Genomic DNA, 14,698 nt, shown 5'->3' with positions numbered 1-14,698 from the left:
GTAAGTAAGGTGCCCGGGGTGCCCTGGCTGAGAAAAACATTGTCCCGAGGTGAAGCGCTGCTTCCGAGGTACATGGGAGGCCTCTGGGGCGGGGGGGGTCAGACAGCCACCCGGCGACAAGAGGACAACTGACAGGACAGATCCCGTCCAGGACAGCGTGGCGGGAGGGCTGTGCCGGCCCAGGTGTCCGGTGTGAGTCTTGTAGCCAGGATAGCTTGTGCCCAGTCCATTGAGTCTGTGTGGTGCTGGGACTCACCTGTGGGCTCAGAGCAGGCACTGAGAGGCACCCGGGGGAGCACAGGCTTCCTTCCCCTAATGCTCACCCCTGTCTCCTTTGTTCCCCTGGAGATGAAGACCCAGACCCCCATACGCCTGTTTGTTTTTAAGCCTCTCCGTGACATTAGGGTTTCCCGCTCACGTTTTCTGTCCCAGCGACATGGGCCCGTGACTGGTGTTCTGGGCAGAGCTGAGGGCATTTCCAGAGATGGGGGATTCTGAGTGAATAAAACAATTTCTAACGGAATGGGACCTTTGAGGGGGCATGGACAGTGTTATCTTCTTGAAATCCAGACTTAGCTACAAGGCTCGAAATGACAGAACGCGGTTGCTCACGAACCAGCCATGTATATTTCAGAGAAATAGTACATCTCAAGATAAAGGACATTTTCCCCTCGTGAGCTTTCTTGTGTCTAACTAAGCATCAGCGGGAGACCAGCAGGCACCCAGAGCCTGCCAGGCCCCAGCTAGACGTGCCCACCTCACCCCAGTGCCTTGCTCTGGCCTCTTAGGGTCTGTTGTGGAGGTTGGCACAACAACACCAGGCTCCAGGCCAGAGGTGGGCAATAAGCACATGCACAGCGGGACTCTCCACCCAGGCTCTGCAGTCCTTGCTCTAAGGAGGGTTGTGATTGGGTTTTCAGGGGCCATCTGAGGGGTCCAGAGAATAGGAAGCCCTTCCCTCCGAGGGAGCTGCAGTCCCTTCCTAGTGCCCCTGCCATGCCCCTGCCTCCCTCAAACTGGAGCTTGTCGGCCACCCTTCCTGCCTCTCCTTCCGGCCTGCTGGATGCCAGCTCTCAAGGGCCAGGGGTTTGAGTTCAGTGTGGGGCCTGAGCCTGGAGAGGCTAGTGGGCCTCTGGCCGAGCAGGTGGGTCCAGCTAGGGAAGGGGAGGCTGCTTCTCTAAAGCTCTGGGCTTCCAGGAAGCCACAGGTCAGGGGTTCAACATCTGCTCTCTGGTGACATCTCGGGTGTGTGGGTGTCCTTGAGCTCAGAGGTCGGGGTGCAGGAAGCGGCCAGCTTTCTCTTTTACCAAATCCAGCAAGAGAGAATGGAGTCCAGGGGGCAGCTTCTTCCCCAGAGAAGGGAGGGCCGCCCCACCAGAAATAAAATAATTCTGATGAAATGGGGCAATTGAGGGAGTGTCTTTTTGAACTCCAAACTTAGTTCCTAGCTCAAAGGATGTATTTGGTCACTCAAAGACCAGTCATGGACATGTAAGTTCTAAGGATTGGGCCTTTTCCCCCTCCTGTGTGCTCTTGTGTCTTAACTGTAAAGATCCAGGGAACCCAGGAGGCAGGAGGCACCAGAGCCTGCCAAGCCCCAGCCAGGTGTGCCTGCCTCGCCACAGCCCCTGCCCACCTGCTGCCTTGCTCTGGCCTCTTAGGGTCCAGTGTGGAGGTTGGCATGGCAACACCAGGTTCCAGCCACTGCCCTTGGCCCCCGCCCCTGCTGAGATTCCCGCACCGCTGACCCCTGAGTCCATCCCCGGGGCTTTCTGGCTGGGGGAGGAGGACAGGAAGAAGGGGCACAAGAGGGGAGAGAAGTACCTGGTGGCCTTGCTGTCTGCCTCTCACACTGCCACTCTGCCCTGCAGGGCCCAGGGTGCGGGCCAGGCGGGCTTTCCAGAACAGTGCCTCGCTTCTCCCGGGCTTGGCACACCTTTCTCCTGCAGTGACAACCTGTGCCATGCCCACCCAGGCTGGGGCTGTCGTCTGGAAGGCCCCAGAGCGCCCCAAGGCCTGGACTCCCTCGGCCACGCGCCACGGTGGCTCCCAACATGGGACCGTCCTCTGGCCACAGCAGCTCCGTGCTCCCTGCCCGCAACCCTGCACCCTGGCAGTGAGGCAGCCCCTTTCCTGCATGGCTTCCCTAACCCCCACCCCGCTCTGCCCTGTGCCAGGCGCCCTGTGGTCGCACCCCTCCTGCGGAGACACCGGCTGGGAACCATGACACCGTGTCCCCTGGTGTCCCTCCTCCCGACGCTGCCCTCCCTGATGCGAACAGAACGGCGTCCACTCTGGTCTGTGCCCCTTATCCCTGCCTGCACCCCACTGGCTCGCCCGCCCTTCCGGAAGGACCGTGCCTCCCCCATTCTCTCCCATGTCCTCCATGTCACTCGCTTCCTAGAGCCGAGAGCCCTTCCCGAGGACGAGGACGGGGTGGGGAGGCTGAGAGCTTGGGGAGCCAAAGGTGGTCAGAAAGCGCTGGGCCCGCCCCAGCCTGGTGGGCTCTCCCCAAACTGAATGGCTGCCTCCTGCATTTCTTCCCACACAGAACCGTGACGCAGAACATGGCTCTGGTTCATTGGGTGAGAGCATGTGAGTGTCTCCCATGGGGCAGCAGCCCCTCGTAGAGGGCGTTGGGGCACCTCATGCTTGTGACCCCCACCCCACTGAGCTTCCTGTGGCACCGACTCCTCTGTCTCCAGGGCTGTCTCTTCCACCGAAGGCCTGCGGCAGCTGTCCTGTCAGCTGAATGGACTTCCAGCAGAGGTGCCCTGGGGACAGGGCCCAGAGGGGTTATGGGGGAGGTTCGATAGGAAGACACTGAGGGAAGGTTCCCAAGGGAGGCAGCATCCTGGGGCCGGCCCTTGCCACCAGGGGATGTCTGGCTGGCCGCTGCTCCTTTGGAGCGGTCAGATGAAGGGTCGGCCTGTGAGTCTGCGGTTCCATCCTGCCGCAGAAGCATGGGGTGAGGGGTCAAGGGGGAGCTCAGTACCAGGAGAAGTTGGCACAAAGGGATTATGAGCAGAAGGGAGGCAGGAAAAGGAAATTTTGCCAGTGGATGGGGAATTCGGGGGCTTAGGCCTTGAGGGGGACTGAGAGCCGCTCCATGGGCGCTCCACCTCCCTCCTAACCTCCCTCCTGTGTCAACGGGGAGGACCAGGCATCTGTTGTTAACACAAAGGATCTGCAGGCCAGTCCCCCCCTTCTCCCAGGGTGGGGGCTGGGTGCCCCACTACCAGGTGAGACTGCCCAGATGCCCCTCCCAACCCTGCGGACTGCTCTCTCTCCCTGCCCCCCGCTCCTCCAACCCTCCTCCTCTCTGCATGCACCTCAGAGCTGGCATCAAGAACTGGCACTAGAACCAGTCTCCAGCAATCTAACAAATAAGCAGCTCACTAGCAAGACAGAAGAACTGGAAAGAGCCCGCTGGGGCCCCTGAATTCCAGCTGCAATCCAGGACTCCGATTTCCTCTTGGGGCCCAGAAGAGAGGGTCCAGGGGTCCTGGTGCCAGGGGAGAACCTGGTGTTGGAGGATCCAGGGCTCAGCTTGAGGGGCCCCGGAGCACAGAGCTGGCAGCATGGCTCTCTTGTGGCTGCCCTCTTTGCCCCTTCTCTGCTCCCCAGACACCCCTGCTGTGCTCCCCCTCCCTGGGGGAAGCACTGGTTTGGCTGGTGTGGTCCAGCCCTGACTCAGCCCCTCACTTCCTCCGCTTTCACCTTGGACAAGACACCTCTTCGCCCTGGCTTTAGTTCCTCCAGGAGGCATATGTAGAAGGTGTCAAGGTCTCCAGTAGCTCAAACAATCCCAGGTCCTTTTCCTTCCTCCCCCTCTTCCTGTGCACAGAACCCAGCCTGCAGCTCGTGCCACCTCAGTCTCTGTCGGGTGAACAGACAGACCCTGCCAGGTCAGCCGCCGGCAGAAGGGTCGTCTTCCCTTCTCAGACTCTGCCTGGGGCTTAGGGTGTTGTCCTCCAGGAGAGCCAGGTGCAGACTCTCCCCTCTGTCGCTGCGAGCAGCGCCACCCAAGGTCTGTCTCCTTGGGAGCGTGAGGGTCTGGCAACTCATGCATGAGAACTTCAAACCCATCGCTGGCCCTGCACATGTCCCCTCTCTGGTCTGAGAAGACAGAAAAGGGGGACACTCAGTTCCCTTCCTTTGACTTTTCCCCACAGAAACAACAGAACCAGGAAACTTTGGATCAGCTGGAAACAGTAACATTTCTTGTTCTTTCCCTGACGTGGGGGTCTGGAGGGGGCTGATATGGGGCATCTGGTCTTGCCTGCTTCCAGCCTGGAGACAAGCAGGGCCCCCGGCTCCTCTCCTGCCCCTTTCCCCCACCCCCATGGTCTGGGCTTGCCGGTAGGCCCATCTGGCCCACTGGTGGCCCGCGGTGCTGTGCCTTGCCTCTGCCTCCTGGAGACCCTGATTCCCTTTGCAGGAGAAGAAAGACCACGAGCGGAAGCTGGTGAGGGAGCAATGTGCACTCCAGGAGCAGTTACAGGTGAGGGGCAGCCCGGGTTCCCCGTCCCCGAGGAAATGCCTCTTTTCCACATCATTCCGACTCATTTGCTTTGTTTCCCAAAGAGTCACATCCAGACCACTGGGGTTCTGGTGTCTGAGAAGACGGAACTGAGGGCTGTGCTGGCCCACCTCAGCAGGCAGCCAGGCAGAAAGCAGGTGGGGCTCCAGGCGCCCTTCATCCGTGCACCTGGCACATGGCAGGCCCACGGGGCGGTGGGGTGACTCCTCCTCAGGGCTGCGCTCTGACCTGTCTCACGGCAGGTGAGTCGGAGGAACTGGCCGGTCGCCTCCAGTCTGCGCATCTGCGTGTTGGAGAGCTGGAGTGCATGCTTTCTGCCGTCTCCACCCATTGCAGACAATCTGACCAGGTGAGCACTGCCGCCTGCCCAGCCCCTGGTGGGGCCCCCCCCATCAAGGTGGGGGAGAGCCTCAATGTCCCTGATGTGGGATGGAGCTCTCTCCGCCCAGAAGGTAGCACAGCCAGCTGCTCGAAGGCTGTAGTCAGTTGTGGCCTGAGGGGGTGGCCGCTGTGGGCCTCGTCCTTTGCTCCCGAGATCCTAGTGAAGGCAGATGAGAAAGGGGCTCGGAAGTGCTTTGAAAAAGGTGAAGTGTGACTCCGGGCGAGGAGGGCTGCTCTGTGCTGGTCCCTGTCTAGTAACGAGTCTGCAGGCTGCATCCCTGCCCACAAATCCTGACCTCGCCTTTGCCTCTCATGTCTGCAGCACAACAAGGAGCTAATCCAAGAGAGAGACGCTCTCAAGCAGGAGTTATCTGAGAACAAGTAGGCCTGGGGGCAGGTGGGGTGCTGGGGGGCAGGCTTTGGGCCCAGCCCTGTGCTGGGCAGTGGGAGGGATGCAAGTGCATGGGGTGAGGAGGGCAGACAGCTCGCGACCTCTCCCTGGCCAACCTCTGGCGATGCTGAGCCCTGGGGCCCTGGGTCCTGCCACTGCACTGGGGTCTGTGGCGAGGGTGGGTAGATCTCCAGGGGGACACTTTCTGGCTCTGGTTATGCCTCTCCCCTTTGCGTGGCCCTAGCAAAGCCAATGAGGACCTGCAGCAGTGCCACTCCGAGCTGGAGGAGCGGCTCCGGCTCTTGTTGGAGGAGAAGGACACCATGCAGGCGAGACTGGAGGACCTGGAGAAGAAGCTGGAGATGTCTGAGCTGCTGTCGAAGCAGGTGAGGGGCTGGAGCAGAACCCCAGAGAATCTGTGCTCCATCCAGGTGGGGCTGGGTCTCTAGGGGTGACTGTGATCTAGCTGAAACCCTTTCGGGGGACATTGCACAGAAGACGCTGGGCTCCACACATCACCCCCTCACTTTTTGAAAATTTTTACTTTTGCATATAACTGGGGGGTAGGCAGGGTGAAAGGACTCCCCAGAGACAGCAGGGAGCAGAGCAGGCAGTGAAAACCCATTGCTGAGGGGAGCAGCAAGGAGACAGGAGAGGTCCGCTGCACCCTGTGGGTCGCACCCTGGCCAAGAAACTCAGCCAGCTGCAGGAGAAGCTGGCAGAGCTGCAGGAGACGGTGAGCCCTGCGCCAGCTGGGAAGGTCTCGGGGCCTCCGGGAGGGAGGCCTTTAGGCCAGGACAGAGGGAGCCCCAACTCAGAGCGGGGGGCACCAGTGACCTTGTGTCCTGCCGGGTCCATGGCCACCTGTGCCCTAGGCTCTGCCATGGAGCGTGTACCCGGGACTGTAGGTCACCTCCCTCCTGGAGGCACGAGCCACTAGTAGAGAGATGAGACATGGAGACATCCTGGATTCCAGCCTTGGCTCCAGGCACACTCTTGACTGAACAGTGCTATGCCTCAGCATCCTTCCCTTCAGAGGGCACTCGCAGGCAGTTCTGAGGAGAGTTAAGGAAGGGGCCTGGGCAGGCGGCAAAGTCTCACAGTGCCTGCCTCAGGAAGAGGGGCCCAGCCTGTCCCCCGCATCTGTGCGCGCAGATCTGGGAGGAGCCTCAGTGGCGGGAGCCAGCAGCAGTGGTGGTCTCTCACTCTGCCGCTCCACCACAAGGCCGTTGTGGCAGTTGCTCCTCAGAACTGGCCTTTTCTGCATGCTTCCTGGGTGATGGAAGGACTAAAAAGGTGCGGGCTATTAGCGGATGGGTGCCAGACGGTCCAGTCAGCCACAGGATGAAAAATGGTCCAGGGCCTCCCCGGTGGCCCAGGGGTTAAGTCTCGGCACTATCACCACTACTGCCTGAGTTTGATCCCTGGTCGGGAGCCGACCCATGGGGCGCAGCAGACCCCTCCTGCCTTGCTGGCTGCTCCCCTCAGCAGTGGATTTCAGTTAGTCGGCCTGTTCTGCTCACTCTCCACCTCTGGTCAGCACCCTGGTTCTTCTGCACAAAAAAGGAAAAATGTTCCAATCAAACTGATGTCAGGGCACCCTGAAGAGTGATAGAAGCCAGGGTCAGAGGGAGCTCAGGGGCTCTGTTCCCACCTCCAATGAAAGAAGGGGAAGACTCTGTTCCTGGCCTCTGAAGAAAGAAGGACCAGAAGCTGAAAGAAGAAAAGCAGCGTCCAGTAGCCAGCCTGTGCGGGAGGAAGAGAGGATGAAGACCTCTGGCAGAGACTGGCCTCCAGTCCTGTGTCTCACATCACCTGCAGGGGGCGCCCAAGGCTCTGGCCTCGTGTCTGAAAGAGCTGCTTGTCGGTGTTGTCCAGCAACTCACCAAGGGCTTTTAACGCTTGGTGTCTCTGACACCGGCTGGGATCCCAACTGAAAAGGGGAGTCACAGGGCATGAGGATGGGATGCCAGGACAGGCCACAGTGGCCACCCACCTGCCCCGGCTCGAAGACAACAGAACCACCAAAAAGCCCCAGCGCCAAAACCAAGGGCCGTAGCAACACAGTCCCCATCGACAGGGGTCTACAGGCTAGAGCCGAGGGAAGGATAGTGCCTGGTAGGGGACTCATCACTGTGCATCTCAGCCATGTGCACAATTGCAAGAGATTTCAGCCTCTGGGAACAACCAACTTGGGGGTCATTTTACAAATAGGCAACAGCTTACTGTGGCCACAAGTGGTGTCTGGCTCACCCAGGTAGTGTCCACCAGAAGTACCAGCAGAGTTCCAGTCCCCCATCACCAAGAGTGCTGGGCAGCACTGGCCAGTAGTGATGGTCACTACTGGTTCCCCTGTGGTAGTGTCTAGCTGAGGTAGCTGGGTTCTGGTGACAATTTGGAGACTGACCACCGCCTGCCCTCACCCTCCCCTCCCCGCGTCTCCCCTGCAGGTGGAGGAGAAACATCAAGAGGCTCAGGAGCTACAGCAGCAGCGGGACCAGTACTTTGGTCACCTTCACCAGTACATGACTGCCTACCAGCAGCACGTGGCCGCCTACCAGCAGCTGGCCAACGAGAGGGATGTCCTGCAGAAGCAGGTGCTGCTTAGCACCCAGCTTGTCCACCAGATGCAGCACAAACAAAAGCAGAACAAGATGGAGGTGGATTTGGCCCGCCAAGAGCTGCAGGAAACACAGGTGGGGAAGTTAGAGTGCCAGACCCACAGGGGGGCCGCCCGAGCAGGAAGCCCTGTAAGTGGCATCCCTCCTCCTACTTTCCTGACCCCTTAGGGCCGCCTGGAGGCTGCCAGCAAGCAGAACGAGCAGCTGAAGGCCCAGCTGAAGCTCATGGCTCAGACTGGAGCAAGTGAGTGGGACTTCAGCAGAAGCGCAGCTTTGCAAGAGAGGGAAGCCACCCCTCGGACAACTTGGATCCTTCTCCTTTGGGGACTTGCTGGCGCGGGGTTGCAGAGAGAGGAGGGGGCAGAACTTGCTGGCTTTCAGGGCTGCTTCAGAACCCAGGGGTTCTCTGAGCCCCTCTGGCTGCCCCCCAACAGTAAATGGACTGAATGTGAGGAGGAGGAGAAAGAGGCGGACAAGGGTCCCCTGCTGAAGCTCAGCATCCCGGACGACCTGGACAGCCGCGAGGCCGTGGTGAGTCGGCCCGCAGGCCCCTTCCCTACCCCATCTTCTCCCTCCTTCCCACACACCTTCTTCCTGGTTTCCCTCCCTTTGGTTACACTTTCCCCCCACCTCTGCTGGGGACCAGCGGGCAGCACCAACACCAGCCTCGGCTCTCAGGTGTGCCCATGAGGCCCCGAGAGGTGTGCCTCCCAGGCCCCTGCCTGGCCCACAGGGGCACCCTGCACCTCTGGCCCACAGGTGGCATTTTTTAACGCGGCCTTGGCCGGTGTTGAGGAAGAGTGGGCGTGGCTGTTCAGGCAGCTAAAGGGGCAAAAGCAGCTCTGCCGGTGCCTGGCTCAGCAGGCGGCCCCATCAGACCAGGAGCCCAAGAAGATGGAGGCCCCAGCCCCCAGGACCGTGGGGGAACATGTGCCTGGGGAGACCCACCAGGCCCTTCAGGGAGCCATGGACAAACTGCAGGTGAGTGTGGTTCTCCAGAGGGCTGGGCGGGCCGGGTGCTGGGTGGGCCAGCGCCCTGAGCCCGCTTTCTGGCCACAGGGGCTCCTGCAGGAGAAAGCAGCCTTAAAGGAGCGGGTGGAGGAGCTGGAGCATCAATGCATCCAGCTGTCTGGAGAGAAAGATACCATCGGTGAGCGGGGAGGCTGGCACCCTGGGGCCAGGGCTGAGGCTGGCGAGACCCCAGCAGCTGAGCTGCCCGTGCACCCTCCCCCTAGGAGAATACATCATGCTCTACGCGCACCAGAGAGCACTGATGAGGGCAGAGCTCCGCGAGAAGGAGCAGCACATCAGCCGGCTGGCCCAGGACAAAGAGGAGATGAAGGTAGTCAGAGCTCTGGCTCCTGGGTGGTGCGGCTGGGGATGGGGCGGGCTTCCAAGAGTCTCTCCTTCCAGGTGAAGCTGTCGAATATGCAAAAGCTGCTTTTCCGGGTGGCAGCCTAGCGCAGCGAATGGCGGGCCAAGTTCCAAGCAGCCAACCAGAACCCTGCTGCTGAGCCCACTGGTGCACCTCCAGCCCCCAAGGAGCCTGGTGCTGCCAAGGGCCAAGGTGAGGAAAGCACCCCACGGGTGGCCGGGCAGGAAGAGAACCCTCCGCCTGGCACTCAGCGCCCTGTCTCTGTCACTCCAAAGAACCGAGTGAGGTGCGTCTCGCCGCTGCCGTGAGGCCGACCCAGGGAGAGGCCCAGCTGGGCCAGACTCCCCTGGAGATACAGAGCCCCCGGGAATGCGTCGCCACCAGAAACATCCTGTTCTTCCCATTCTTCTACTGGGCTGACAACATCGAGGTGGTGAAAATAATGGTGGTGTAGGCCACCAGCATGGGGCCGGGGGCTCTGCCCCCACCTGGCCCTCACCAACCCATCCCCGTTCCCCGGAATTTCACACCCTGTCCTTTGGCTCCCCGTCCTGGTCGTCCTCCTATCCCTAGGCTATCAAAAGGGGGATAATAACTCCCCCATCCAATGGGGGAAACAGGAGCAGACCCCACCATCTTAGGGAAAGGTGCCTCCCCGACCATGTGGTGCAGGACAGCACTTCGAAGGCCCTGCACACATGTCTAGACTAGCCAGAGAGAGCCACAAAGGGGTGACCTCCCCTGTACCCCCTCACAATGGACCCACGGGCATGAGGCCACCCCAATATGCAAAGGGGTGGCATCCCCTGTCCCCACTCACTGCAAGGGCATGGCCTCCCTGTCCCCCCCTCACAAAAGACCCGTGGGCATGAGGCCACCCCAATCTGCAAAGGGGTGGCCTCCCCCATCCCCCCATCACAAAGTCCCACGGGCATGAGGCCACCCCAATCCGCAAAGGGGTGGCCTCCCCCTGTCTCCCCTCACAAAAGTCCCACGTGCATGAGGCCACCCCAATCCGCAAAGGGGTGGCCTCCCCCGTCCCCCCCTCACAAAAGTCCCACGGGCATGAGGCCACCCCAATCCGCAAAAGGGTGGCCTCCCCCATCCCCTCTCACAAAAGTCCCACGGGCATGAGGCCACCCCAATCTGCAAAGGGGTGGCCTCCCCCATTCCCCCATCACAAAAGTCCCACGGGCCTGAGGCCACCCCATTCCGCAAAGGGGTGGCCTCCCCCGTCCCCCCCTCACAAAAGTCCCACGGGCCTGAGGCCACCCCAATCAACAAAGGGGTGGCCTCCCCCATCCCCTCTCACAAAAGACCCGTGGGCATGAGGCCACCCCAATCTGCAAAGGGGTGGCCTCCCCCATCCCCCCATCACAAAAGTCCCACAAGCATGAGGCCACCCAATCCGCAAAGGGGTGGCCTCCCCATCCCCTGTCACAAAAGTCCACGGGCATGAGGCCACCCCAATCTGCAAAGGGGCCTCCCCTGTCCCCCCTCACCCAGGGCATGAGGCCACCCCAATCCGCAAAGGGGTGGCCTCCCTTGTCTCCCCTCACAAAAGACCCTGGGCATGAGGCCACCCCAATCTGCAAAGCCTCACAAGATGGGTGGCCACCCAATCTGCAAAGGTGGCCTCCCCCGTCCCCCTCACAAAAGTCCTGGGCATGAGGCCACCCCAATCTGCAAAGGGGTGGCCTCCCCCATCCCCCCTCACAAAAGTCCCCAGGCCTGAGGCACCCCAATCCGCAAAGGGCCTCCCCTGCCCCCTCCCACAAAAGTCCTGGGCATGAGCCACCCCAACCGCAAAGGTGGCCTCCCCATCCCCGTCACAAAAGACCCGTGGGCATGAGGCCACCCCAATCCACAAAGGGTGGCCTCCACTTGCATTCTTTAAAAAGTCCCGTGAGCCTCTGTGCCTACATATCTTGGAGGCCACCCCGTATCTGCAGAGGGGTGGCCTTTGGTGCTGCTTTTACAAAAGTCCCTATAGAGGGGATGTGTGGCTTATTTGGGCAATTTGGAGGTACACACGTACTCCACTAGCCGTGTGGACAACTGGGCTAGGCTCAGAGGCCGGCCATGGTGACTGGTGGAGGCCGGGCGGAGGGCGCAGGGGTGCCCCGCAGCATGCACGCTGTCCTGGGACATCCCGGGAGAGGAGGCTTCTATGAATTATTTGGCATGGAGGAAACTTATTTGTCGCTCGCCTGCGCCAGATGGAGGAGTCCAGGACAGGGTGTGTTCCCGGCTGTTCCACTTTTATTTCTCAATAAACCGAATTCACCACGTGACTTAGACTCATCTGTCTCAGCGGCGGCCCTGGGACCTGGGCTGGGGCGCCGCGCAGGGGTGGGTCCCGTGGGCAGAGGGCAGGCTTTGGGTGGCGAGGTGTACCCCGCGCGGCGTCTGCGTGTCCAGCCCCGCTCAGCTCTCCAGCCTGCCAGGCCTGTGGGCTGCGCGCCGCCCAGGAGGGCCAGGGCCCTGCTCAGATGACAAGGCTGGGAAACCTGGTCAAGTCCTGTGGAAGGAAAGCAGGGTGCCAGCACCCCAGGTATTGGCTTCCAGCCTGGGCATCTCTGCTCTCCCCCTGCTCTTCTGGGGCGCCCAGCCAGCCCGCACGGCCTCCAGGCTGGCACCTATCCCCGGTGGCCACAGCAGGGCTCAGAAGACGACCAGGGAACGTCCAGGTGCTTTCCAGGGCAGCCTGGAAAGACGGGGTCCTCCCCAGCACCCCTGCGCCCCATCCCGTGCTTAAACCCTCCCTTCCCCCTGAACTCCGGGGCACAGCCGCCTGCAGCCCTTCGCTCCCGCTGGTCAGAAACGGGCTCTGCTCGCAGCGAGAGCCCATAGGACGTGGAACCGAAACCGCACAGCTGAGGGCACAGCGCCCTTTGGGGCAGGGCAGGGGTGCCGAGGGCGACTGTGTGAGGCGGGAGGGCGGGGGCTGCCGGGGCGCAGGGGTTGGTGGGGGCGGGCGGGGCGCAGCATTTCTCTGCAGCTGGGCCAGGGGCTCCTGCGGGACAGCTCTGGTTTCCCAGCACCAGAGATGCGTGTGTGTGTGCGTGTGCATGTGTGTGTGTGCGTGTGCGTTGCATGCACAAGTATGGATTTACAGATGTCTACAGGGCAGGGCAGGCGCGATCCCACAGGGGACACCAGGGTCACCGAGGCCCGCTGGGCTGTGTCACCACAACAGACTAAAGCCGCAGGCGAAGTGGGGGCTGGGGAGCCCCATCACGGAACAGCCCCCGCAGGCTCGGGAAGGGAGGTGCGCGCCAGAGGGGGGTCTAGTTAGAGGTTGAGGGGGACTTGGGGCTCAGGACGGGTGACTCGCCCGCCGCCGGGCTGGCAGCTGGAGAGGGACAGAGAGGATGGGCGAAGGGCTGGGGCAGAGCTGAAAGGCCTGGCAGCCTGGGCTGCGGGGCAGGAGGGGGTGGGGAGGAAGAGGCGCGGTGGGGGCAGGGGTTCTGGATGATAGGAGACAGGGGAAAAGGGGGCGATGGAGGAGCAGGAGCTGAGCCTCTCCCTGCAGCTTGCGCCCCACACACACACCAGACGGTGCCCCACGCTCCAGACATGTGCTCCCACCCCCCCCTTTCCCTCCCCTGCTCCCCTGTCTTTCCAGCCGCCGGCCAGGGCCACCCTCGGCCTCGGAGTAGGGGCCACCGGCCCCACTCCACACCCCCATCTCGGACAGGTAAAGGCAGGCGGGAGAACACGGTTTGCACCAGGAGAGGGGAGAGATGGCAGGAGGCAGGATGGCAGGAGGGAGCCTGGGGGCCCCTGGGATGGGCAGAAAGCCCGGGAGTGCTCCGGAGGGACCCTGGGGAAGCAGGGAGGGCAGGAAGCCGGATGCCAGTGGCCACAGTCTCCTCAGTCTGAGAGGGACGGAGGCCAGGCCCTTCCGGCTGGGGAAAGGCGGAAGAGCAAGTGCCAATGTGGGGGTACAGGGGCAGGCAGGTCCGTGGGGCATGTGTTACTGCCCAGCTGGGGCAGAACTCAGAGAAGCCGACTTGCCTGGGTCAGCAGGTGCTGAGGTCCCCTGGCTGCAAAGGGGAGGTGACCCTAAGGAGCCACAGGCCAGGCTCCTGCAGGTGGGCCACGGTGCTTCCCCTGGGGCACAGGGGCTGCCTTGGCCCTGCCCTGGTGGGCACAGCCACACCGGGCATGGATCCATTCATCACCCTACAAGCCTAAGACTTTGGAAAACGCTAAGTTTAGTTAGAGCATTTACAAAAGAGCCACATGCCTTGTGTACCACTTTAGGGATGATCTGTTCAAGCCTTCCTATTAGAAGTCAGTCCTGGGGTGCCCTGGACAGCAGCTCAAAGAGCAAATTCAATATCAAAGTACAGATGACCCCTCCCCACAATCAGGAGATATGGCAACAACATAGGGGAGAAAAACCCAGTAGACTGAACTGAAATCCACTGCAGAGGGGAGCAGCGGGGAGACAGGAGAGGTCTGCTGCGCCATGTGGGTAACTCCCTGGTGGGCTGGGGAATTGAAGTCGTGTTGCAGAGGCTGCCGACAGATTTACAGCGCTGTGCTTAACTCCTTGCACCACCAGGGAGGCCCAATACCTTGATTTTTATATAAAAAAAAGACTAAAGTTTGGTGTTACATAGGTACACCACTGATATTTAAGTCAATTAAAATCTTTTCCCATAAGTCACTTGAGCACACAAAATTTCTTTTTCTAAAATTTGTCTTTCAGACCTTTGACCATTTCTTTTGCTTTCTTATTGGTTAACACTTTTCCTTTTTAACATTTCTTTTTCTCCCTCTCTCAGACCTTTAACACTTGCTTTAAAACTTTTTACTTTACCTTTACTTTAAAAATATCTATTGTTAATACATGCATTTCTTTGCAAACACTCATCTCACTTTACATCTATTAAGCATTATTGTGTCTTTCATTTTAGTAGAACATGTAATGGCTGTTACACTATCATCTGTTTAGAATAGATAAATTAGACATAAGCACAGCCTTTCTCAGAGATTGAAAACTAGCTTCCTACCTGACAAGAAATAAAAGGTTACCTGAAAGCTCAATGATTTTATACAAAGTGACTTAATTATTTAACAAACTTTCATTGTTAAACTCAGTAAATCCTCAGTTTTATAAGGAATTTTGCCATTTTTTAAATAATGATAAAATAATAAAGCTAAGAGATACCAAAGTATCTTTCAGCTTTTCTTAGGACTGCTATGCTAAATTAATCACAGAGTTGCCAAATGTAACAATGCCAGAAACCAAGTCTCTTCCTTAGGCAATCACTGGATAGACAAAAAAAAAAAAAAAAAAACAGAGTTAATATCATATACATTTCTTGTATACTTGTGAGAGACTCAGTATGACTAAGGAGTTCGTCCATGTGACT

The 14,698-nt window shown here is 59.7% G+C and overlaps 1 protein-coding gene across 1 annotated transcript; it reads left to right on the top strand.

The window, feature by feature from the left end:
• The first annotated feature begins 2,223 nt into the window (after window positions 1–2,223).
• Window positions 2,224–9,765, top strand: LOC119253824 (golgin subfamily A member 2-like). Its single transcript, XM_037521102.1, is given in 18 exon segments — window positions 2,224–2,436; window positions 3,216–3,242; window positions 3,338–3,424; window positions 4,176–4,214; window positions 4,442–4,504; window positions 4,588–4,651; window positions 4,654–4,680; window positions 4,786–4,892; window positions 5,247–5,305; window positions 5,560–5,701; window positions 7,766–8,011; window positions 8,105–8,184; window positions 8,371–8,467; window positions 8,696–8,917; window positions 8,996–9,086; window positions 9,172–9,278; window positions 9,350–9,503; window positions 9,587–9,765. Coding segments are annotated over 18 exon segments (2,004 nt in total).
• Window positions 9,766–14,698: the final 4,933 nt, after the last annotated feature.

The sequence above is a fragment of the Talpa occidentalis genome, unplaced genomic scaffold (genome assembly GCF_014898055.3).
Source record: "Talpa occidentalis isolate TD23 unplaced genomic scaffold, MPIMG_talOcc4v2.1 talOcc4.2028, whole genome shotgun sequence".
Classification (NCBI taxonomy): Eukaryota; Metazoa; Chordata; class Mammalia; order Eulipotyphla; family Talpidae; genus Talpa; species Talpa occidentalis.
Note: the sequence above shows the minus strand (reverse complement) of the source record. Positions and strands in the feature narration are given on the sequence as shown.